Source organism: Hemitrygon akajei, chromosome 16 (genome assembly GCF_048418815.1).
Source record: "Hemitrygon akajei chromosome 16, sHemAka1.3, whole genome shotgun sequence".
Lineage (NCBI taxonomy): Eukaryota > Metazoa > Chordata > Chondrichthyes > Myliobatiformes > Dasyatidae > Hemitrygon > Hemitrygon akajei.
Genome location: NC_133139.1, coordinates 70,276,964 through 70,302,391, shown reverse-complemented (window position 1 = coordinate 70,302,391; position 25,428 = coordinate 70,276,964). Strand labels below are relative to the sequence as shown.

Genomic DNA, 25,428 nt, shown 5'->3' with positions numbered 1-25,428 from the left:
ATCCTCATAATGCATGTTCTCTAGTCCGGGCAGCATTCTGGTAAATCTCCTTTGTACCCTATCTGAAGCTTCCACGTCCTTCCTATATTACATCGTAATTGTGTAGGTAACATTACATCACAGCTCGTGAACTTTAGTTAAGTGCAATTCATTGGCAACTTTTGAAGAGGAATGAGTTAAAGATTTGAAAAATTAGGAAGTTCAGCGATTGGGAGAAATCAAAGATCTTACTCAAATGGGATCTTTCACCTCATGACATGGAAGAAGCCCATTCAGTCTTTTGAGCCCATACCAGCTCTCAGAACTTCTCAACTCCCCTACCAATCCTCTCCATAACCTATCCCGTCCCAAAACGTTCCCATTAACTTCCCCCTGGAATCTGTCACTTGGATCAATCTGCAGCAGCTAATTAACCTAGTAATCTGAATATCTTCGGGATGTGGGAGGAAACCAGAGCACCCGGGAGAACGTGCAAACTCCCCACAGACAGCAGCGGAGCTCAGGATTAACCCCAGGTTGCCGAAGTCTTGATCCAGCTGCCCCACCACTGTATTGTATCGTTGGGATGCATCTGGTTCTCTGTGGGAGCGTGTACAAAGCAGTGTTGTTATAAACAGGCTTCCAGTGCTGAGATATATCCTACACCCGACAGGAGCATGTATTAGGCAGTGTTGATGGAAACACCCTCCCGTGTTGAAATGGTTAATCTTTGTTATTGAATTTTTCTCGAGCAGGGAGGGGGAGTGCTCACACAAACCCGTGACCAATACAGGAAGACATGAGTCTGTGTCAAGGTAGGAACATCCTATTTCTCATTGGCTTCCTCTGGCAGACTAGCTGATAGGTTATGTATTTTGTCTTGTCAGTGTCTGACCGCGTCTGTGTGGAGGGAGATCAGAGCCATTGCAAGATAAAACCCTGAGTCATGCTTTGTGTGGAGAGTTAGGGAACGGCGTCTAGTAAATGCAGACAGTTCTTGGGACAACATTTAATGCACCATGTGCCGAGGTTTCCAGTGCAATTAAACCAGGGCGGGATCCAGCCCGCATTGGATACCGTTCGGACCCAGGAGAGAGCCGCTTGATGCAGAGCACGGGGAATGAAGCTTCCTATCTGACCTTTGACCATGTCCAGACAGCGAGTGAACCCAGGACCCCTGGCAACACGGAAAATGACCCGGTCCTCCTGGGTTTTCTTTATTGCTGAACCTTTAAAAAACAGATGATCTCCCGCCTCCGATACTTCACATCCTGATATCCCCCTGCCGTCAGTGCGTCCAAAAACAAATAATATTTTGCGTTTGGCGCAGGGATGTGGATGGGATTTTAGAAGTTGCTGGCGGACTCCTGGCACGTACCTTCTTGCCAAATCAGCCGCGGGCCTCCCGTTGAAGGATAGCGAGCGGGCGATTGATTATCTCCGGAGATGCGAGCGGGAAGAGCTGCCTAGAAGTCGCGATGGACGACTCCGATGTTGTGAGGCGAAGGAGAGTGCAGGTGAGTGAGTGTCCCCAAATTCCGTCTTTTGTTTTGTTTCAGCGCGGCAGCTGGAACCATCATCCCCGGGGCGGTGGCACTGCTCTGCACTGCAAACTCTGCATTGAAACGCTGCTTCAATGGCACGCAGGCTGTTCGGCCCTGTGATCTCCTGCTGGCGCATTCCAGGAGCTCATTCTCCCTCTCTCTTCGCCACGGTTTTTCTTCATAGCCCCATGATTTATGTTATTTTGAAATAATAATGATAGTGATAGTTCTCCCGATTCCCGCTTTGAAAGTTATTAGCAGAATCTGCATTAACTGCTCTGTCAGGCAGACGTTTACCGATCATCAGCCAACTGGATTTAAAATATGCGTCTAATTGCTAGCCCACTTCTTTAACACCACTTCTTCAATCCCTCTTTTTCTCCCTCTTTTGCCTCTTCGCCCTCTGTTATTTGCCCCCTATGCCCCTTCACCCCTATACCTTTGTCCGTAACCCTCTTCTATCCGCCTTCCACCCTCCCCTCTTTCATCCCCTCCTACCCCCTTCTCCCCACTTTTGCCTCCTTTGCTCGCTCCCCTCCCCTCCCCCTTTCTCCCCTCCCACACTTCCCTTCTCCCCTCCCACACTTCCCTTCTCCCCTCCCACACTTCCCTTCTCCCCTCCCCTTCCCTTCTCCCCTCCCCTTCCCTTCTCCCCTCCCCTTCCCTTCTCCCCTCCCCTTCCCTTCTCCCCTCCCCTTTCCCTTCTCCCCTCCCCTTCCCCCTCCCCTTCCCTTCCCCTCCCTTCCCCTTCTACCCCTCCCCTCTATCCCCTACCCCCTCCTACCTCCTCTTACCCCCTTCCCCACCCTCTCTCCATTCCCTTTCCCCTGCCCTGCTTTTCCCTCTTTCCCCCTCTCCCTCACTTTCCCCCTCTCCCTCACTTTCCCCCTCTCCCTCACTTTCACCCTTCCCCTCCTTTCCCCCCTCTTCCCCTCCTTTCCCCCTCTTCCCCTCCTTTCCCCCCTCTTCCCCTCCTTTCCCCCTTCTTTCCCCCTCCTTTCCCCCTCCTTTCCCCTCTTCCCCCTCTTCCCCCCTCTTCCCCCTCTTCCCCCTCTTCCCCCTCTTCCCCCTCTTCCCCCTCATTCCCCCCTCATCCCCTACTCCTTCCACCCCTTCCTCCCCCTCTTCCCCTTCCCTACCCCCTCTTCTCCTTCCCCCACTCTCCCTCCCCTTCTATCCCCTCCCTTTCCGTCCCTTTCCCTCATTTGCATCCCTCCTCTTTGCCCCTTTCTCCTCCCTTTGCCCTACATTTCACCCCTTTCCCCCTCCGCCTACCCTCTTCACACACACTACTGGTTTGTGCCACTTTTTACCCCAGTTCTTTGGCTTTTTTGTTCCTCTACTCCTTTGTGCCCCCCCCCCTACTCCCCCCTCATTTGCCTTTGCCCTAAGTTTTAATGTGAATGTTGCTGGCTTCATCACACTTCTGAGCTTTGGGTTTACAGCCCCATCACTCTTTGGCTGAAATTATTTTTCTAAGCCCTGCGTCAGTTACTTCTAACATACCGTCTATTCCTAGTTTCTAACTGTGGACCAAAGGACTGTGCACACCTCAGCCTTACATAATGTAACACAGCTTAATTAAACTTCCTGCTCATCAATCTCTGTCCAGAACCCAACTGCCCCAATTCCTCACACCAGCCTCATAAACCCTGCATAGTTCTCTCAAAGCCTTCCTGTAAGTAATGACCAGAATGGTACGCAGTACAACAGAGGTATAGAGTGACTATTTATTCTTGATCTCCCAGTTTTTTTGCTTTTCAATGAGCAGACGGGAGGCAGAGAGACCAGGTCTTCATAACCTGTAGTGTGAAGAACCCCTGCCTCGAGTACGTCCAATACAAGGGAACTTTAAAGAGTCCCGGGAGTGTGGTGCCGTGGCAACTTGACCCTTTAAAGGATATTTTTGCACAGTCACAGATGCTCTTCAAAACTCTCTTTGGAGATTGCCCAAATTTTAAAAATGCATTACTGTATAAAGAATCTACTTCCGAGAGGATGGGTGTGGCTTATTCTCTGGCCCTCATTAGGCTGTGGAAACGTTTTAGGCCATGCTGCCTTCAGCCTCCTGTGGGGACTATCCATACATCGTCTCCTTTCTGCTCGGAGGCAGACTGACGTGATGGAGTGCCCGTCGTATGTGAGCTTAGTTCAGGCCTTGAATATTACCAATTAAGTATACATTTTGGAGATTGCTGGATGTTTACTATGACCAGAATCCTGGTAGAACATGAGATAACTTCAACCCTCCAGCTGTGCTAGCCTTTGTTGTGTAAGTCAGTGCCAATGTGTACCTAAGACCACGATTTTCACAAGTGATGATGTAAAAGATGTTTCACGTAGCCTTCTCTACTTATGTAAGCATATTTGTGCTGTGTAAGTCATACTGCCTTACGAAGAGACAAGAGATGCGTTTTTCTAGGACCTTGCCCAGACTGAGGATATTCTCACATTTGTTGGCATTTTTCCATCTGTTGGAAAAAATGAGTCTGGTAGTCTAAGACATAGATGGCTTGCATTGTCTGGTGTGAGGTTTCCAATAGCTGCAAGTGCATGTGTCCTAATTAGAAATTTGGGATTCTGGATGTGCTTTTTTTTTCTCTTCGAGCTGTTGGAGCTATTCTTGCCTTGGCTGCTGGAGAAACATTGTCCACTCAATCTCACCATTTAAACAATACAGCACAGTATAGGCCCTTCGGCCCGCAGTGTTAATGCCAACCTTTTAACCTACTCTAAGATCAGTCTAGCCCTTCACTCCTACATTAGCCCCCTATTTTTCTATATATAATTTTTTATTCATTGAGATATCATGTGGAATAGGCCCTCCCTGCCTTATGTGCCCAGCATTTAATCCTAGCTTAACTACAGGACAATTTACAATGACCAATTGACCTACCAACTGGTACATCTTTGAACTGTGGGAGGAAACTGGAGCACACAGAGGAAACCCACACATCATGGGGAGAACGTACTACTCTGAGATTTATTTACAGAGAAAAGTAAATACAATAGAATTTATGAGACACTATACACAAAGACTGACAAACAACCAACATGCAAAAGAAGACAACTTGTGAAAATAAAAAATAATACCGGGAACATGAGATGTAAGGAGTCTTTGAAAGTGATTCTGTAGGTCGTAGAATCAGTTCAGAGTTGTGGTGAGTGATGTTATCCACGCCGGTTCAGGAGCCCAGTGTTTGTGGGTGAATAACTGTTCCTGAAGCTGGTGATGTGGCTTCTGTACCTTCTACCCAATGGTAGTAGCAAGAAGAGGGCATGGCCTGGATGGGGGGTGTCCTTTATGCTGCTTTCTTATGGCAACGCCCCATGTAAATGTGCTTAATAGTGGGGAGTGCAGTGTTGCCTATCACTCACGGCAGCAACTCACTCAAAGCTGGGATGACATGCTAAAACGAGGCATGTGTGTGAGATGTGAGGACTTCTGCAACTGATCCCGATCAATGGGGAAGCAGGACAAGTGCATTTCATTGTCCCTGGCAGAGGATCTGAAGCAGAAATTGGCTCTGACAATTTAAAGAGAAATGACTCCACACAAAGCATGCAGCTTCAGAGCCACCCAATAAGCTGTGGCTGGCACTGCAACCATTGCCAAAGGCAATTCAGTCAGGTGAGGGACTGGGTCACCCCCCGAGGTCCTAGCCCAGGATACCTAGTGCATTGTTGAACTGATGGGGGTCCTTTAGAGCCCAATTTCCCAGCAAGTGCCTGAGTTCTCAGCCACAAGTGGGGCCAGGTTCTGGAATACTATCCTGGGTTAGGTCAGGGTCAGATTGCAGGTTGGAGTTCAGTTTTATACCCAAACGGCCCTCTAGTTCTCATTCTCGATTGTAGGTGACATGCATTTCTACATATTGCCTTTGTACGTTTGTACATGTAGACCGTATATGTGTTTGGTTTTTGTACATTTCCATAAGTAACACATAATTATATGGGCTAGGTGTATGTATGAATAATGCACACAAAGTGCTGGAGGAACTCAGCAAGTTTGACAGCAACTGTGGAAGAGAATAAGCAGTCAACATTTCAGGCCTGCGCTTCATCAGGACTGGAAAGGAAGAGGGCAAAACCTGGAATAAAAAGATGGGGTGGGAGGGGAAGGAGTACAAGTTAGCAGGTGATAGGTGAGATCGGTTGAGGGGGAAGGTGGTTAAGTGGGGAGGGTGGAGGAAGTAAGAAGCTGAGAGGTGGAAGATGCAAGGAGCTGAAGAAGAAGTAATTTGATAGGAGAGGACAGTGGACCCGTTATTTATATGTATAATTACTGTCATTAGGGAGTAGGTACTGGAGCCCGAAGACACACACTCGATATTTTAGGAACAGCTTCTTCCCCTCCACCATCGGATTTTGGAATGATCCATGTATCCATGAGCAGTACCTCAATATTTTGCTCTGTTTTTGCACTACTTATTTACTTTTTCATGCCATATTGTAACCTATAGTTGTTTTCTGTATGTCTTACACTGTGTTGCTGTCACAAGCAGCAAATTACACAACGTAATAAACCAGATTCTGCTTTATGTACAGGTGAAAAGCATTAGTGTGTATAGATTTATATGTATGAAAATGGGTAATGTATTTTAATGTTGATGTTTTATGTGTATGCAGTCTGCTGGAGAAACTCCACGGGTAAAGCAGTATTCAAGATTCAAGACTGTTTAATGTAATTCCCAGTACACAAGTGTAAAAGAGAACAAAGTAATTGTTACTCCAGATCCGATGCAGCACAAACACACAGTAAGATAAAGAATACAATTAAAAAAATTACAACTATATCTTCATGCCCAATAAACTCATTAGCTTCTTCTTATGATCCTCCTAAATGGTGGCCATCCATTGAACCTAGTGAGAAATATTGACTACAGGCTAGTGTTGACTCAGGCATTCTGGTGCTGAGTGACACACACAAAATGCTGGACGATCTCAGTAGGTCGGACACTGTCTATGGGAAGGAATAAACCTGATGATATGTCCATTGATATCTCTAATATCTGGTAATCCCTCCCTCACCCCCTTTCTCTCTTTTCCCATTTTCTATTCTGTCACCCTCACCCCATCTTTTCTCCTCACCTGCCCAACTCTTCCTTCCCTTTCTCCTATGGTCTACTGTCCTCTCCAATTAGATTCCTCCTTCTTCAGCCCTTTACCTCTTCCACCTATCACCTTCAAGCTTCTTACTTCATCCCCCTTCCTCCTCACCTGATTTCACCTAAGACCTGCCAGCCTGAACTCCTTCCCCACCTCTCGCCTTATTCTTGCTTCTTTCCACTTACCTTCCAGTCCTGATGAAGGGATTCGGTCCAAAACGTTGTTACGAACCCCGTAACTGGGTAACTTACCAGCAAAGATGGAGACGTCCGTTGAAGTCTGATGATACTATTTTTAACAGTATTTATTAGTAAAAATACACAAAAATAATATCAAGGCAAATATACAGATAATATACGTCGTCAATACTAAATCTAAAAGTGCGGGTATAATGATAATCAATAAGAAATAGCTCTATCGTTGTCTAGGGGATAATGTATTGTCCGATGGAAATATTTAGTTTGTTCAGTTCATACAGCTGCCGTCTTTTGGTTGTCGCTGTGTTGCACTTTGTTAGAGAGAGAGAGCGAGAGAGATAATGGGAACATTTACTGCTACGGGTTTTTCCAACCTTCCTTTATGATTTTGATCCATCGATGTCTCGTTGTCGTGGCTGTTCACTTGTGGCCTCTCCTTTAGCTAAACCATTCTTCTGTGGTGAGCCCGCCACCCCTGGCAAGGGAAAAGGACGCACACGAGCCCCCACCGGCTTTCGCTATTAAACGCTGTCACGGGATTTCTAGCGTTTCTCCTGGTGCGTCTAAAGGTGTTGTTCCCCAGACCCCTCTTTTATCCTTACTCATGGGGCCTCAGATATCAATCAGGTTGGGATGATGCAATCCCATCAAACCAGCCCACTCTGGTTGCCCCCTGAGGGGTTTCAATGAATAGTACAGTACTCAATACACAATTCCGTCTCCAAGAGACAATGGCCGTTATCAGTGGTTCCGTTCCGCTGATGTCAGGACACATTCCAAACCTTGTGTATTCTGGATGCCGCTCGCTCTCATTTCCTGGGTCTCAGACCCGAATTAATAGCGATCTTGCGATTCTCAAAAAGGAGGGGGCGACTTTGTACCCTTCGGCCCCTCAGAGTTGCTTCACATTCGTAACAACGTCAACTGCTTGTTCCTCTCCATTGAAGCTGCCTGAACTGCTGAGGTCCTCCAACTCGGCCTGTGTCTATCTCAAAGTACCATTTTTGCACAATTTTATTTTAGTTTTTAAATTCTAACTTATCGCCATTTCTTACATCTTGCACTGTACTACTGTCTCTAAACAACAAATTTCATGACATACTGTATGTCAGGTTTATTAGTTTCAATTCTGAACAGTGACTTCTGACCATTGCTCTTAATTCATTAAACCAATGCATCTATTAAGCACCTTTAATCCCAAGATTTCAGCTGTAACTGTATAGAGACAGTGGATTCTCCAATGGGTGTTACTTGAAAAGCAAATATAATATTTTTAAATATCCCTGCTGAGGGTCTCGGCCCGAAATGTCGACTGTACTCTTTTCTATGGATACTGCCTGGCCTGCTGAGTTCCTCTAGCATTTTGTGTGTGTTTAAATATCTCAATGTTTTTTCTGGTAACAGTGCATATCCTCTGCGCATCCAGAGGAAATTCATTATTACCAGGAAAAAACATGGGGATATTAGGTCCAGAGGGATCAGCTAGGGCAGGGCACGAGAATCTACAGTGTACAGCTTCCCTTGGGAACATCGACTGGTTCAGAATCCAAAGTCTCAGACACCGATATTAACCTAATTAGATTCTTCTCATTAATCACAGGGCTGTGAGTGCAGCTGCCAAGGCCTACTTTCACTTCCCCTCCCTAATTATCCTCAGCTTTCTCACTTCAGAGTCCAGTTAATGGATAAGGTGATGGCAGGCTGCTCCAGTCCATGTGAATGAGCGTTGGTGTCCTCTCCCTGGCCGACATGCCTGGCACCGAGGCCCTGGTTACACTCGGCCCGTTGCATTGGGCAGGTTATGCCGTTCGTACGGCCGTCTCTCCTGAAACAGACGCTCTGGCCAGAACCGGGTTCATCCTCACTGACGTATATTGTGAGTTTTCTTTCTTTCTGTGGCAGCAACGCAGTGCAAAACATAAAAAAATTACTGTAAGTTCCAACAGAAAATAAAGAAGAGCTAAAGAGGAATAGTGATGTAGTGTTCATGGACTATTCAGAAATATGATGGCAGAGGGGAAGAAGCTGTTGCTGAAACGTGAGTGTCAGTCATTAGGCTCCTGTACCTCCTTCCTGATGGTAGCAATCTCCCACATGCTGAAGGTCCTTATGGTGGATACTACCTTCTCCAGGCACTGCCTATCGAAGGTGTCCTAGATGGTGGTGAGCCCAGTGCCCACAAACCTCTGTGGGCTGCTTCAGTCTCCTGCACGGGAGCCTCCTTACCAGACAGAGATGCAACCAATCAGAATGCTTTCCACTGTACGTTAGAAACTTGCTAGTGTCCTGATGAAGGGCCTTGGCCTGAAACTTCAAGTGTTCATTTCCCTCCATAGATGCTTCCTAACTTCCTGAGTTGCTTCAGCATTTTGTGACTCGAGGAATGTGAGATACCACACTGGGGCCACAACTTGCTTAAGCTGAGGAAGGAGTGTGCCTTCTCACAAATCACTCTCCTGGCATCCGTCCCATCTATTGAAGAGTCCGTGGTTTCAACCTCGGCCTCCTCAGCCAACTCAGAACCCACAAAGTGTGTCACCTTCGATCACAATATGCACCTGGCACAGAGGTGCTTGCCCAAAATAAGCTGTGCCCAATATCAAAATGATTTTAACATAAATGGGCAGCCAGTTTGGCCCTTTCAGGAGGTAATTGTGCTGGTGGCTACAGAGGCACTGGAAAAGGATAGGACATTTCCTTCTTTAGAGAGCAGTAGTAAACCAGGCAGGGATTTTAACAAAGGTGTAATCGTTTCATGGTTAGCATTGCTAAAAATAGCTTTTTAATTATGTTTATTTAATTAATTAGTTGTATTTAAACTCGACAGCCGCTGTGGTGGTACTTGACCACACAGGGGCAGCACCATAGCGCATCACTTTACAGATCCAGCTCTCGCCGATCGGGGTTCAGTTCCCGCCGTTGCCGTAAGGAGTCCGCACGTTCTCCCCGTGACTGCGTGGGTTTCCTCCGGGTGCTCCGGTTTCCTCCCGCAGTCCAAAGGTGTAGAGGTTAGGATTAGCGGGTTATGGGCATGCTATGTTGGCACTGGAAGCGTGGCGACACTTGCGGGCTGCCTCCTCGGACCCACGAGACGTGCTGCTCGTTGAGGCGAGCCACACGTCTCGGTTGTTTCGATCTGCGTGTGGCAAATAAAGGTGATCTTTAATCTGAATTTGTGTCTGCATTGTTCAGTCAAGCATTTGACTGCGCTAGCCACATCAGCTGCTGTGGAGGGCAGACGTGACGTTTTCCAGTGGCTTGGCCGTCTGATGCATCCGTCTGCAGCCCAGTGTGGCTGAGTGGCTCCAACCCCTCCCCCCTCTTGTGCGTCCTGTGAGCTCAGACATCTGTCGGAGCGAGCTCGGGTTCGCACAGGGATGCAGTGGGCTGTCTCTGCCAATCTACATCAGCGCGGGCTCACGGTGCGCTGTGGTGTACGATAATGCAAGCGGCTCCCTCCTGCAGCCGTGCCTGGCTGGCTGCCGATGAGAGAGAAAGGTCAGTCACCGTTTTCAGTTCGTCTCAGCCACAGCTCAACTGAAAGCTCGGCCACTTCTGAGTCAGAAGTTTCAAATCTCACTCGGGAGCTCAGAAGGGCGCACTGCAGGACAGAGGTGGCACCATCAGAGCTTCTAGCCTTGGGGTGAAATCTGCACTCTATTCTCATCCTCGACTGGCCGGCATCTCCCCATTGTCATATCCAACCCAAATGGAGGTCTGGAAGTTGAAGGTCCGTCAATGAAGACTAGAGACTAGTCTGTTCTGGAGCTGGAGGACTGTCCATGTGTGGGTGGGAGTGAGGAAAGGGGTCAGTTTTGCTGTTATTGCTGCTGTTTGTTTTGTGGCTTTGCGTGTTCTGTTTTGTCTTACTTTCTGTGTGGCTCTCCCGAGCATTGTGGACATGCTATGTTGGCGTCAGAATGGTCTGCCCCAGCACGTCCTTTGTGTGTTGGTTGTAGCACAAATGACACATTTCACTGAATAGCGTCATGCACATGTGAAAAATAAATCTGAATCTGTGCAATGTATCATGAAGCAGAAACTGAATCATAGGGGCAGATTAGAGGCTCAAGAGTTAAACAGGCCCTGTCGTCCAATGTGTCTGTGCTGGCCATGCTAGTCCCATTTGTAACAAACTCAAACAACTGGAAGAACTCAGCAGATCAGACAGTATCTAGGGAGAGCAATATTAAGTTTACTTTTCGGACCAAGATTCTTCTTTAGGACTCAGAGTTCCCTCACCATTTTGTGTGTGTTACTCTAGATTTCCAATATCTGCAGAACCTTTTGTGCTCTAAACCCATTTATCTGCATGTGGCCCCTTTCCCTCTAAGTATTTCCTATCCGTGTACCACTACCACCACCTCACACTACCAACACTCTCTGTGTGCAAAAAAAACTTCCCTCTTAAATGCCCTTTAAATTTCTCTCCTTTCACCTGAAAACGACACCCTCTAGATTTCGACTTGTCCATTCCAGGAAAAAGACTGTGACAATCAATCTTGTCCATACCCCTAATAAGTTTATTAGCAGCCGGTGGAAAAGGTGGTGTCACCATTGTAACTTTGGAGACCTGCCAGCCAAAGTATGAACAGCAAGCTCAAACAACATGGAATGACCAAGTAACAGTGAGATCAACCAACCAGCTCATCAGGGGAAAGCCCAGCGTATTGTTATACATTGAACCAAGGAAATATTGTCTCTACTTGAGGAAGGAATATAGAACATAGAGCGTTACCACACAGTACAGTCCCTTCGGCCCACAATGTTGTGCTGACCTCTTAACTTACTCTAAGGTCAATCTAACCCTTCCTTCCTACGTAGCCCTCTGTTTATCTATCATCCATGTCCCTAATATATCTGCCTATATATGCCACCACACCTAGCAGGGCGTCCATGCACCCATCACTCTCTGTATTAAAAAAACCTTATCTCTGATATCCCTTCTATACTTTCCTCTAAATCACTTTAAGATTATACCCTCTCATATTAGTCATTTCCAGCCTGATAAAAGTCTCTGGCTATCCATTCGATCAATGCCGCTTATCACTTTGTACACCTCTATTAAGTCGCCTGTCAGCCTCCTTCACTCCAACAAGAAAGGCCCAAAATATCCGCATAAGGCATGCTCTCTAGTCCAGACAGCATGCCGGTGAATCTCCTCGGCACACTCTCACGTGTGAGAGTGACCAGAACCGAACACAATATTCCAAATGTGGCCTAACCGGGGTTTTATAGAGCTGCAGCTTTATTTTGTGGCTCCTGAACTCAGTCTGTGAACATACAGAGGCATATCGAGGTAGCTGGAGAGAGCAGGAATATGATTTCAAAGTGGAGCATTGACATTGAATGGTGGAACAGATGCAAATGGCTCACTCTGACTTCTCTGTTTTTCAACTTGCTCTGCATCCGCAACATAATTGGGGCCAAATAATGGCAGGAGACTCATCTATAAACCAATTAGTTATTGCCGTCGGGTAGCGCAGTAGCAGTGGTGCAGGCTAATTGAGGTGTCAGGCATGTTGAAAACAGCAAAGTGACCCACACACAGCAAGTTGCTGAACCTTTCCAAGCCCAAACCTACTGGTACTTTTAGACGTCAGTCCACTCATCACCTCTTGAGAATTGTGCCAATCAGTCTTGCATTCATTAAGGTTATTCTAAGATGGAATCTTCTGCATGTTCAGAGTTCTGGACAACGGTGCTGTTCTTCTGTTTAAGGCAGCCAGTATCAGGGTAGGATAGGAACTGGGTCACCACTGGCCTTTCTTTGAGTTAGGCTAGTGCAGGTTCAGGGTCAGTCAAGGTGAGAAGGAAACTGAGTTTGGACAGTTTGTCTGATGTTTCTGGGTCAGATAATATATGGCTCACCGAGACTTCCAAGCGAGTAGCTTAGTTGGAACTTAATGCATTATAATGGTCACCTACTTACTGAAGAAGTATCAATAAGATGGAAAGAGTACAGAGGAAATTGACAAGGATGTTGTCAAGACATGAGGACCTGTATTATAGGGAAAGGTTGAACAGGTTAGGATTTTATTCCCTGGTGCATAGGAGATTGAGGGGAGATTTGATAGAAGTAGATAAAATTATGAGGGGTCTTGATAGGGTAAATGCAAGCAGGCTTTTTCCGCTGGAGTTGGGTGAGACTAGAACTAGAGGTCACCGGTTAAGGGTGAAAGGTGAAATACTTAAGGGGAACATGAGGGGAAACTTCTTCACTCAGGGGGTGGGGGTGGTAAGAGTATAGATTGAGCACCAGCAGGAGTAGTGAATGCAGGTTAGATTTCAACATATGAGAGAAGTTTGGATAGGTACATGGGTGGGAGAGATGTGGAGGGAGATGAGACCAGGAAGAATAATACTTTGGCATGGACTAGATGGGCTGAAGGGCCCGTATCTGTGTTGTAGAGCTAAGCACCATCGGGGCGGAAATGGCATAACTTTAAGAAATTTGTTGGAAAATATGGAGGGGGGGGGAGATGTCAGAGGTAAGTTTTTTTTTTAACACAGTGGTAGGTGCATGGAACACGTTTCCAAGGGTGGTGGTGGAGGCAGATACGTCAGGGACAGTTAAGGAATTCTTGGATAGGCACCTGGGTGATAGAAAAATGGAGGGCTATGTAGAAAGGAGGCATTACATTGCTTCTAGAGTAGGTTAAAAGGTTGGTATAATGTGATGTGCTGAAAGGTCTGTACTGGGCTATGTAGTTCCATGCTCTATCTTTAATGATCCCTTGTGCTTTGAAATACAGAAATTTAGGGCAGCTAATCTGTACACATATGTTCCCACAAACATCAATGTGATAATGACCAGATCAACTCGATGTTGGTGAGGGATTTAATTTAAACATTCCTGAGGGTGAAAACAGATTTCCTTTTATTCACCCCTCTGGAGAGGGCCAAATGGCCGCCTACTTAATGTCTCATTGACAACATAGTTCAGCTTTTCGCCGGTAATGGACTGAACGTCAGCCCAGGTTTTCTGTCTGTTGGGAGCAGAGTGCTGCCCATTGAGCAACAGCCAGCAGTGAGATGTAAGACAACAGAAGCATGGCTCCAATCTCCAGCATTTGTGTTCCTTTCAATACCCATCATTCCTTCCCTGAACGAATGGGAAGATGGAAATATGAGGAAATCTGCAGATGCTGGAAATTCAAGCAACACACACAAAATGCTGGTGGAACGCAGCAGGCCAGGCAGCATCTATAGGGAGAAGTACAGTTGATGTCTTGGGTCGAGACCCTTCGTCAGGACTGGGAAGATGGTACCATACAGGGCACGGGTCTAGAGATGTTATTTTTCTGGTAGTTTAACTTCCTATACTTGTAATTTTATATAAATCTCTCTCTATATATAATTGGGGGTAGCATGGTAGCACAGTGGTTAGCATGAACACAATGCTGGAAGAACTCAGCAGGTCAGGCAGCATCAGTGAGAAAAGAGTAGCCAATGTTTCGGGCCGAGACCCTTCAGCAGGAATGGGGGGGGGGGGGGGAAGAAAGGACCGAAGCCCAGTAATAGAAATTGGGGAGGGGGTAGGGCCTAGAGGCACCAGGTGGCAAACCAATCTGAGGAAAGATAAAGGGGGGAGGGGGAGGGGATAAGCATGAAAGAACTGTAGAGATAAAGGAGCAGAAAGTTGAAAGGGGAGAGGAAGAGAGGGACCTGGGATAAGGGGAGGGGGGGGGAGGGAATTACTGGAAATTGGAGAATTCAGTGTTTCATACCACCAGGCTGGAGGCTACCCAGACGGTAGATGAGGTGTTGCTCCTCCAACCTGAGTTTGGCCTCATCATGGCAGTAGAGGAGGCCATGTATGGACATATCCAAATGGAAATGAGAGGCAGAGTTGAAGTGGGTGGCAACCGGGAGGTCCTGTCTATTGTGATGGACGGAGCGGAGGTGCTCGACGAAGCAGTCCCCCAATCTGCGTCGGGTCTCGCCGATGTAGAGGAGGCCGCACCGGGAGCACTGGATGCAATAGACGACTCCAGCAGACTCGCAGATGAAGTGTTGCCCTCACCTGGAAAGACTGTCTGGGGCCCGGAATGGTTGTAAGGGTGGAGGTGTGGGGGCAGGTGTAGATTTGCAAATGCAAATTGAATTCTCCAATTTCTGGTAATTCCCTCCCCCTCCCCCTTCCCCTATCCCAGGTCCCTCTCTTGCCTCTCTCCCCTTTCAACTTTCTGCTTCTTTATTTCTACAGTTCTTTCATGCTTATCCCCTCCCCCTCCCCCCTTTATCTTTCCTCGGATTGGTTTTCCATCTGGCGCCTCTAGGCCCCACCCCCTCCCCTATCTCTATTACTGGGCTTCGGTCCTCTCTTTCCCTCCCCCTCCCCCCCCCCCCCCCCCCCCATTACTGATGAAGGGTCTCGGCCCGAAACGTTGGCTACTCTTTTCTCACGGATGCTGCCTGACCTGCTGAGTTCTTCCGGTGTTGTGTTTGTATTCTTTGATCCACAGCATCTGCAGTTGTATTATTGTGTAGTGGTTAGCACAATGCTTTACAGTACCAGTGACCTGTGTTCAATTCCTGCTGCTGAGTTTGTCGTTCTCTCCATGACTGTGCAGGTTTCCTCTGGGTGCTCCTGGTTCCTCCACAGTCCAAAGACGGACAGCTTGGTCTTTGTAAACTGTCCCACAATTAGGCGAGGGTTAAATTGTGGGTTGCTGGGTGACAAGGCTCAAAGGGCCTATTCCACACTGTATCTCAATAAATAATAAAATAGATAATAGTTCAGTGAATTTTCCAGTATTTATAGTACAGTTGTTTATGTATTTTTCTAGAAACCTCTTTGTTTTCAGTAGCAGGTGTCACCCCACTTGAATCTGGTCATCTTACAGGTCAATTGTAATCACTGGAATTTTTGGTTATGTCTAGCCTCAGTACAAGAGAACCATGACTACTTTCTCCTTTGTCTTTATTTGGTGTTGGTTTATATAATGCTTAATAAAAATTGCTAGCAATATGTTTTATGCATTATTTTCGACTCCAAAGAGCCTCTGGATCACAAAAACCATCAGTAGCCAACAGGGGGAGTATTCTTTACAGCCCTATGTTTGCCCTGCTCCAGTAGGGTGTCAGTGACTTGCTCACCCAGTTTTTCAAAACCACGATTTATAGGCTTGAGTTTGTGTCTAGGCGGAAGCCCCACAACAATAGCAAGGGAGTACGTCATTAATGGAGGTGCTACACTTAAAGTGCAGCCCCTCTTCCTCAACCCCGCCCAAAGCATGGTGTAAATTATCCTAAGGCGTTTTTGGGAAAACAAACCAAGGAGAGGTCTCCCTTGAGAACTGGCCAACATTTATCCCTAGCTAAAACAGAATGCCTGGTCATTAGCACAGGATATCTTTGCCTGCTTGTGAAATCTGCATTTCCAAAATTAGAATAACAAGCTGCAAGTGTAGCGATACGGCTGGGATGGGAATACTGTGGTTGTGAAAATTTGTTCAGAGACGTAATGGACAGCAGTCTGATGGAACTGCGCTTGTAGTGATATTATTCGGGATAGTTTCATCTTGTTCGAGTACAGATCTAATAAACTGCAGATCCTAAAGGATACGAAAACACAGTTATGAGTGCATTTTCTGCCTGAGCACCATCCTGCGCTCACACGGGTAAGAACACTTCCCCCCACACATACTCCCTGCATGCACTATTCTTGTATGCATACATCCATGGTTAATCCTTGGCTTTTTTCCTCAAAAATCTTATTAGGTTTAAGCAGCAGGCGTTTAAAGTTGCTTTCATACAACCAACCTATTAACTTCCTAGAAATTTCTCTGTGTGATTTAATAGCAAGACACTGGGACGAGTATGCAAAATTTCACATCTTCCTTTAAAACTTAGTCTAGCCTCCTTGATAGGTGTTTTGACAGTGAACGTGGCTATAACTCTGATGCTCTGTATTGATGGTCCAGCTGTCTATCTGCTTCGTACCTACGTGTGCATGCTCTATGTGTCAGATGGATGTAAGTCATGCCCCCAGTAACTGTAGGCAAGAAGAAATGCTGAAGCATCTGCACAGAGATAAAATTCTCTTGTGGGAGTTGTCATGGAAACCACACATGCTGAGATGGGAGTGTCACCCATCTCTTTGAAATGTAGCTCCTGATTTGTGGAAGCCGGTGCGTTGAATTATGAATTGTTTATCACCAGGGGCTGAGGGAGAACTTTCACGTCAAAGAGGATTCTTGTTAGCTGCTCTGATAACCCACTTGGTGGGATTTCAACTGCAGAAGTGCCGCTGGCTTCTGATTGATTCTCGGGTTAAACACAGTTGACTTGCCTTGGGTGGGGTGGGGGCTGGAATTGATTCCAGCACTCTTAGGTGAGTGTAAGCGCCTGATCAGTTTTAAGTAAACTTGGGGTATTAATGACTCATGATCTCAGAAGTGAAATGTATGAGGGGTATTTGATGTCTCACGGCCTGTACTCAGTGGAGATCAGAAGAGTGGGAGGCGATCTCATTGAAACTTACCGGATACTGAAAGATCTGAATAGAGTGGAAGTGAGGAGGATGTTCCCAATAGTGGGAAAATGTTGGATCCAAAGGCACAGCCTCAGAATAAAGGGACGACCCTTGAGAACTGAGATGAGGAGCAATTTTTTCGGCTAGAGGGTAGTGAATCTGTGGAATTCATTGCCACAGGCAGTGGTGGAGGCCAAGTCATTGGGGAGTATTTAAGGTAGAGATTGATGAGTTCTTGATTGGTTATGGGGAGAAGGCAGGAGAATGGGACTGGAAAATAATATCAGCTAAGATTGAATGGTGAAGTAGACTTGATGGGCCAAATAGCTTAAGTATGATCCTATATCTTATGGTCTTGTGTACAGACAAAACTGCCAAGGCCTTATTTCTTCCTCATTGAAGCCGCCAGCGAGGTATTGGATTGTAATGTGGGATTCACAGTGCCACGTTCTCATGGAAGCTCAGACTTTATACAATTTAATTTCTTCGTGAGGGCCAGCCATGATTCACATGGTACCCCTCCCTCTTCCTTTAGGCTGGGCAAACTAAAAGCTAGAAGAACCCAGCAGGTCAGGCAGCATCTATTGGAGGGAAATGGACAACCAACAAGTAGGGTTGAGACCCTTCACTTGGACTGAACGGTAGAAGGGAGGTGGCCAGTATAAACATGGATCCAAGAAAGGCAGATGGGTCAGAGGAGGGTGGAATGGTGCCTACTGGCAGCAGTGTGGTAGGGTAGGGAGGGTGGGGTGTAGCGTAGTAGTGTAGTAGTTAACAGAACACGAGTCCAGTGCCGTCAACCTGTGTACAGTTCGACCATTGTCTGTCCAAAGACACAAGTGGTAGTAGATTAATTGGTCATATGAGTGTAATTGGGCTCATTCCTCTGGAAGAACCTTTAACCATACTGTACTTCTAAAAATCAATAAGAGTGTCAGAAGTGGGGGGGGGGGGGTAGTAGTGGAAGCAACGAAGGGTTGATGGTGATAATCTCTGACTGGAGGGGAAGGTGGAGTCTGGGATAAAGGAAAGGAGGTGGGGAGGAGAACCAGTGGGAAGAGTGTGCAGATGGAGAGGGTAGAGGAGGGGAAAGAAACAGGGTGATGGGTTCTCAGCTGTGTGTTGGAAGAACTGGGTAGCTCAAAGGGGCAGAACTGTATGTCATGGGTTTAGGGTGAAAGGCGAACACGAGGGGGATCTTCTTCGCTCGGACGGTGGTGAGAGTGTGGAACAAACTGCCATTGGAAGTGGTGGTTGGGAGTTGGATTTCAACATTTAAGAGAGGGTTGGATAAGTACTGTAGATGGGAGGGGTGTGGAGGACTATGGTCCAGGTGGAAGATGAGGGACAAAGCAGAATAATAGCTTGGCACAGTCTAGGCGGGGTGAATGGCACTATGACTCTACTCTGTGCCATGCCTCTAAGGGCTTGTTTAAATGTTATGGAAGAGGAGTGGGGTCAGTTGGCCCATCAAATCTATTTTTGTTTCAGGTAAAGCAATCCTGGAAGATGGAGAATTCAATGTTCAGGCTGTTGGCTTGTAGACCACTTGGAATATCTGCTGTTCTTCTAGTTTGTGTTTGACCTCGCCCTAGCAGTCCTAGGAGGAGGCTGGGGACAGACATGGCGATGTGGGAATGGGAAGAAGAGTTTTTGGTAGTCATTTTGATTCTCCTGTGCTCCTCACCCTCTTCTCTTGATTCCACGCTCCTTTTTCCTCTCCTCTGGATTCCCTCATCCTTTGTCACCTCCACCCATCATGCTACAGCTTCTTGTGCTATTCCCTCTCTCACTTCCCCCCTCCCCACCTGCCAATCAAAGCCCCTTGCCTGAATCTACCAATCCCCTGCCGGCTCTTGCTCCACCCCTGTCCTCCACCTTTTTGTTCTGACAGTCTCCCTTTAGTCCAAGTGATGGGTCTCATCCAGAAACATCGACTGTCCAATTCCCTCCACAGATTTAGCCTGACCCCCTGAGTTCCTTCAGCATTTTGCCTGCTGCTCCAGATTCCAGCATCTTCAGACTTCCTTCAGAAGGTAGTGAGTTCAAGTCCCACACCAGAGACTTAAGCACAAAAACTAGTCTGACAATCTGGTGCAGTACTGAATGATCTGTTAAATCTGAAGGCCTCATCTATAGACGATCCCATGACACTCTTTCAAAGACCAAGACAGTACTTTAACAAACATCTCAGCAACGAATGATCTTACCACTGTGTCACTGCTGCTCACGATGCATACTCCCTTCACAGAAAACTGGCTACGCTGCAAAAAAAAAATTTCACCAGCCGTAAAGTAATTGGTGCATCTTGCAGTCATGAAAGGCACCATGGAAATTTATGGGACTTTCTTTCTAATTGAAGAACGTTTTGTCAGAACAAGGCTTGCAGTACAGATGGAGGGCAACTGGAGGTCGGAACAATCCATCAAGCGGCAGATTAGAAGGCTTGTCTCTAATGCACTGCAGCTTAGTAATGATCCATTAGGTGCTATCGATCAGGTCAGCAGCTCGATTGCTAAAAGGCTATTGGCAGCCGGCACTTAAGGCAGGATCCATGTTTCAGGAGGGTTGAGGCCTTGCAAAATGGCTTGCTTCAGATTTATTCCTGATATATGATTTCAGCGCTCTTAAGGGATTGCTATAGAGGTATACAACATTATGAGGGGTACAGATACCATCAGTTTAAGCAGGGTTTTTTTCCCTCACTGAGGTTGGGTGAGATGAGAACCATAGGTCATGGGTTAAGAGGGAAAGGTCAAATATTTAAGGGGGAACTTCTTCATTCAGAGGGCGGTGAGCATGTGGAACTAGCTGTCAGTGGAAATGGTGGATGTGGGTCCTACTGCAACACTTAAGGGAGGTTTGAACAGGTACATGGCTGGAGGGTATGGAGACTATGGTCCAGGTGCAAGAAGGTGGGACTGGGCAGAATAATAGTTTGGCCAGGACTACTGGGCTGAAGAGCCTGTTTCTATGCTGTAGTACTCTATGCTGCTGTGGTGAGCTGTGCTTTTATATTCTCATTGAATTGTTATGACAGAAGAGCAGGCCATTTGGCCCTTTGAGTATGTTCTTGTTTGGGATGAAACAATTCTGTTGGTCGCATTTCAGGAACTCTGGATTCACTGCTCCTACACCCAGTAAAACAGGCCACTCCTAACACACTTAATCTTCCAGCCTCAGGTGTAAAGACAGACTGCTGCAGGAAGTCAGCGTGTCAGGCAGCATCTGTAGAGGGGGATGGATAGTCAATGGATTGGGTTGAGACCCTTCACTTGGACTGTGAGCAGAAGGGAGATGGCCAGGGTAAAGAGCTCTTAGAACATAGAACAGCACTGTGCAGGAGCACGCCTTCAGACCACACATGTTGGGCTGAACTAATTAAACTAGTAATTCAGTGCTTAACTAGAGTGTAAGGGGTATCCAGGGAGGGGTAGCACCTCTGATAAAAAGGCTGTTGTGTCCATTCTGTGGCAGCTCACTCACCTTTGGTCCCCACTGGACTCTCAGCTGCGGCTCCAAGTAGCCATTTGCATGCGACCGTGGCCTCACCCTGGAACGCTGCTTTGGAAGGCTGGCTGAATCAGATGAGGGTAGTCCGCAGGCCTTTTGAGACAGGGACATGCCTGTTCCAGCATGTGAAATTAGCTCCGGTGGGAAGAGATCAACCGTGAGATCTAATGGCCAGGAAGGCAGTTCTGCAAAACTTTGTGGAGAACAAAGGGCACGACGAGACTCCGAAGAAGTTGCGGTCATGCACTGCAACTGAGCTGGACCCCGTTTGTGACGACTACTTGGACTTCTGAGGCGGAGAGTGGGGACCGGTCCCAGTGCAATGGCTTTTCCACTTTAAAGCCTCTCCTGCACAGGTTTCTTCTGTCATCATTGGAATATGGTGCACAACCAATCAAATCAAATGTGTAACTAAATTTATCCCTTCTCTGCCTGTCTATATCCCTCCCTTCTCTGCACATCCGATTGCCTTTCTACCAGACTCATGCTCCACCCCTTCCCCTCCCCTCCTCGTCCCGGCCATCTTCCATCCGCCCTGCTGATCGCAGTGCGGGAGAGTGCAAACTCAATGAGGAATATGAAGTCATGGGAGAAGTGTATGCAGAGGGGAATTCTCTGCCCAGGGAAGCAGTAGTAGCTCCAGTACCTCATTAACTATACTTAAGACACTGATTTTTGCATAGCAGGACCATTAAGGGTTTTGGGGAAAAGGCAGGGAGGAAGAGCTGTGTCCACAGCCAAATCAGCCATGATCTTATTGAATGGCGGAACAGGCTCAATGTGCCAGATGGCGGACTCCTGCTATTTCTTCCATTCTAATGTGATATGATATGGGTATCTATTGAACAGTGACATTCCTGGCTCAGGGATAAATTGGCTTATGAGCAGTTCTTGGGGAGGGAGGGTGCATTCCACTGTGACCCCAAGCAGTAACTGCCAGAAAGCTTAAGGCCAGTCGTGGGCGGCGGAGGGGCGAGTTAACTTGACACCATCCTTCGGAGGCTGGACATACCCATGGAGTGTTGGTTACCACTGGAGAACTGCATGTAACCATGGGAAACGTTGTTTACTTATTCTGAACAGACAAGGCGTGGGAGGAAGGTTTATTGGACTGAAACTTAAGGTTGATCTAAATTTAACACATAGTTTGTAAAGAGCTAAAGGATGCCTTTTAGAAAAAAAATAACTGCATAGAGAAAGTGACCTGGGCTGCATAGATTGTTTGCTGAAATAGTGGAATATCAATACAGGCTATGGCAGAGTTTTGGGTAGCATGATAGAGTATTGTCTTACAGCACCCGCCAGCTGGATCCAATTCCCGCTGCTGTTTGTTAGGATTTTCTATGCTCTCCCTGTGACCGCATGGGTTTCCTTTGGGTGCTCCGGTTTCCCCCCCCACTTTCCAAAAATAGACAGTAGGTTAATTGACCGCATGGGTCTAAATGGACGGTGCGGGCTCGTTGGGCTGGAAGGGCCTGTTACCGAGCTGTATCCTTAACTTTTAAAAAAAAAAATATAAAGCAGCCAGCACAATTAAAGATGACACCCACCCTGGACAGCTGCTCCTCTCCCCTCTCCCGTCGCACAGATGATACAAAAGCCCACGTCACCAGTCTCAGGGACATCTTGCATCACACAGTTATCAGGCTCTTGGACAATAAAATGGACTCTTGACCTCACGGTGATGCTGCACCTTGTAGTCTACCTGCACTGCACTTCCTCTGCAGCTGTTACACTTATTCTGCATTGTCACTGTTTTAACCTGTCCTACCTCCGTGCCCTGTGTAATGGCCTGATCTGCATGAACAGTATGCAAGGGGAGCTTTTCACTGTATCGCGGTACACGTGACCAATCCCAGTACCTGTATGCATCACCTTACTAAGGACATTTCAATTGTCCCGGCTGCCAAGGAGAACAGGATAGAACTATTCATTTAGTAAATGGTTTATTGTTGTCATTAGAACATACTGCAAACGGCACCTTCTGTGGCATATTACTTAAGCAAGTTACTCCTAATTGATCCCGTCTACATATAGCCCACACCTCTCCAATCTCTGCATACTCATGTGCCTAAAACTTAAATTCCTGTTGTATCTGCTTTCACTACAACCATCCCGGGCAGCGCATTCCAGGCACCAACCACTTCCTGTACATCTCCTTGAAACACTCCTCCTCTTTCCTTAAATGCATACCCTCTAATATTAGGCATTTCAGCCCTGGGACAAAAGATACTAGCTGTCTGTCTACGTTTTTCATAACGTTACTGACCTCTGTAAGGTCTCCCCTCAGCCTGCACCATTCAGAGAAAACAGCTGTAATTTGACCAACCTCTCCTTACATCGCATGCAATGCCCCCTAATCCAATCATCATCCTGGTAAAGTTCCTCTCTCCAAAGCCTCTCCATCCTTCCTGAAACAGGTGGCCTGTGTTGAATGCAGTAAATAATCCAGTGAAAAGCTTTTGTTTAAATGCTGTTGGAAAAAATCATTCTGTGCATGTGCACAGACCTGGTAGACAAGGGAACATAATAGCAGAGAGCAAAATGTAATGTTACGGTGATAGAAAAAGTGCAGTGCAAGTAATAAAATTGAGATTTGAATGATTATAGTAATTATGCTAATAGTTCTGTTAATAGCAGATCACAAAGGGTCAATGCACTTATGCACCATTTTCGTGTAAAACTTTCCTTCTTCAGTTAGAATGAAGTGCCTTGCACCTGAAACATGAACTACTTTTCTTTTCATAGATACTGCCTGACCTACTGAATGTTTCCTGCCTTTTCTGATTTTCTTAAAGACATCTGTCATAAAGACACTAAACTCTCTCTGCTTCCCTTGGGCCCTTTGATATCTGCTTTAAAAGTTGGTTAATAGCCATTTCCTTTCTCTCTCTCTCCAAACTCATTCAAAATTTTTTGCAACTGTAGAATGTGAAGTTGGAATTTTATCTCATTCTCAGTCTTCCTGGGTGTGGCACTGGAGTTTTCAATTTCAGCTTCGGGAGACTCCAGGCTGATTTAGGAGACTTGGAAGACAGGAGTTTTCGGAAATGGGCACAGGAAAAAGAGCATATGGCACAAGGTATCATCGCTTTGCAATCTGTTGCCACCCAGGACATAAAACCAGTCTGGTTTCATCCTTGTTATATGTGTGTCAGCCCAAAATCTTTACACTTAGTATTTGTCGTTCTTGGTTCATTTAAAAAGAAATTAGTATTTTCATCTTCCACCCACACTTTCTGCTAAATTAATTTAATATATTTGAGTTATCCAATTTCTTCTAATTTCAGTGGTGAGTGGGCATATATCTCTGATAAAGGAGGTATAAGGTGCTCCTTTCGTCTGCAGACCACCTGCTTAGTCTCCCAATCAGAGTCAAATGAAGCCATGGGCACAATTGGTGGATGTTCATATGCACCATGGTCAATGGGTGGATGGTCAATTCATATGAGCATATCACAAGTCCTGGATATGCGACCACTGACACCACTGACAGGCAGGCAATCTTTGAAGAGTATTGATAATGGCCGAGTTCACCCAACTTGTAAAGACACTGCCCAGAAGAATGCAATGGCAAACCACTTCTGTAGAAAAAATAGCCCAGAACAATCAAGTTCATGGATAAGAGAAGAACAAGAACAACGATGTGAAGACAGTGTTAAAGACAGATGGAAGACCAGGACTGCCCACGTCATACAACACGGCACATAATGATGGTGATGATGATGATGATGAATTTCTTCTAATACACACACTGGTGTATCAAGACAAAGACCAGAAGAAGCACCTTAGGCAGCCGTTCCTATCACGGATGGGAACCAAACTGTGTCAAGGAGAGCAAGCAGTCAAGCAGCAGCAACTCAGGCCATTTGGCCTCCTGAGTCAGTGCTGTCCGATTTATACTAATCCTACACTGATCCACTTTATTCTCCCTCCATTCCTATAATTCCCTACAGATTCCACACAATAGGACGATTCCCAGTGGTGGGTCAACCAACCAATCGGTAGACCTTTGGGATGCAGGAGAAAACCAGAACACCCAGGGTAACCCGAAGGGGTAACTCAACATGTTGGAGGGGCTCAGCAGGTCGGGCCATGGAAAGAAATAAAGGGTTGTTGTTCTGGGTGAGACCCTTGGTCAGGACTGGAGAGGAAGGGGGGAGAAGAGGCCTGATTAAGGAGGTGGGAGAGGGGAAGAAGTACAAATTGGCAGGTGATAGGTGAAATCTGGTGAGGGCGAAGGTGGGGGGGGGGTGAGATAAAGTGAGAAGCTGGGAAGTGATAGGTGGAGAAGATAAAGGGCTGAAGAAGAAGGGGTCTCATAGAAGAAGAGAGTAGACCATGGGAGAAAGGGAAGGGGGAGCCCAGAGGGAGTTGTTGGGCAGGTGAGTAAAAGAGAAGGGGTAAGAGGAGAGCCAGACAGAGGAATGGAAAAAGAGAGAAGGGGAGGAATTGTAGAAAGTACTAGAAGTTAGAGGGAAGTTAGTTACAGGGAGAACATGCAAACTCCACACAGACAGCACTGAAGGTCAGGATTGAACCCAGGTCATAGAAGCTGTGGGGCAAAAACTCTACTGAACTGATAGTGCATGCAATAGTCTAACTT

General features: G+C 46.6%; 1 protein-coding gene across 1 annotated transcript in view; it reads left to right on the top strand.

Annotated features, from left to right (window-relative positions):
• The first annotated feature begins 800 nt into the window (after positions 1-800).
• LOC140740161 (microtubule-associated serine/threonine-protein kinase 1-like) overlaps positions 801-25,428 on the top strand; it is a 219,902-nt gene continuing 195,274 nt past the window's right edge. Inside the window, exon 1 of the mRNA XM_073069135.1 lies at positions 801-1,496. Within this exon, the coding sequence (XP_072925236.1) occupies positions 1,458-1,496 (39 nt within the window). The 5' untranslated portion in view covers positions 801-1,457. The remainder of the gene's footprint in view (positions 1,497-25,428) is intronic.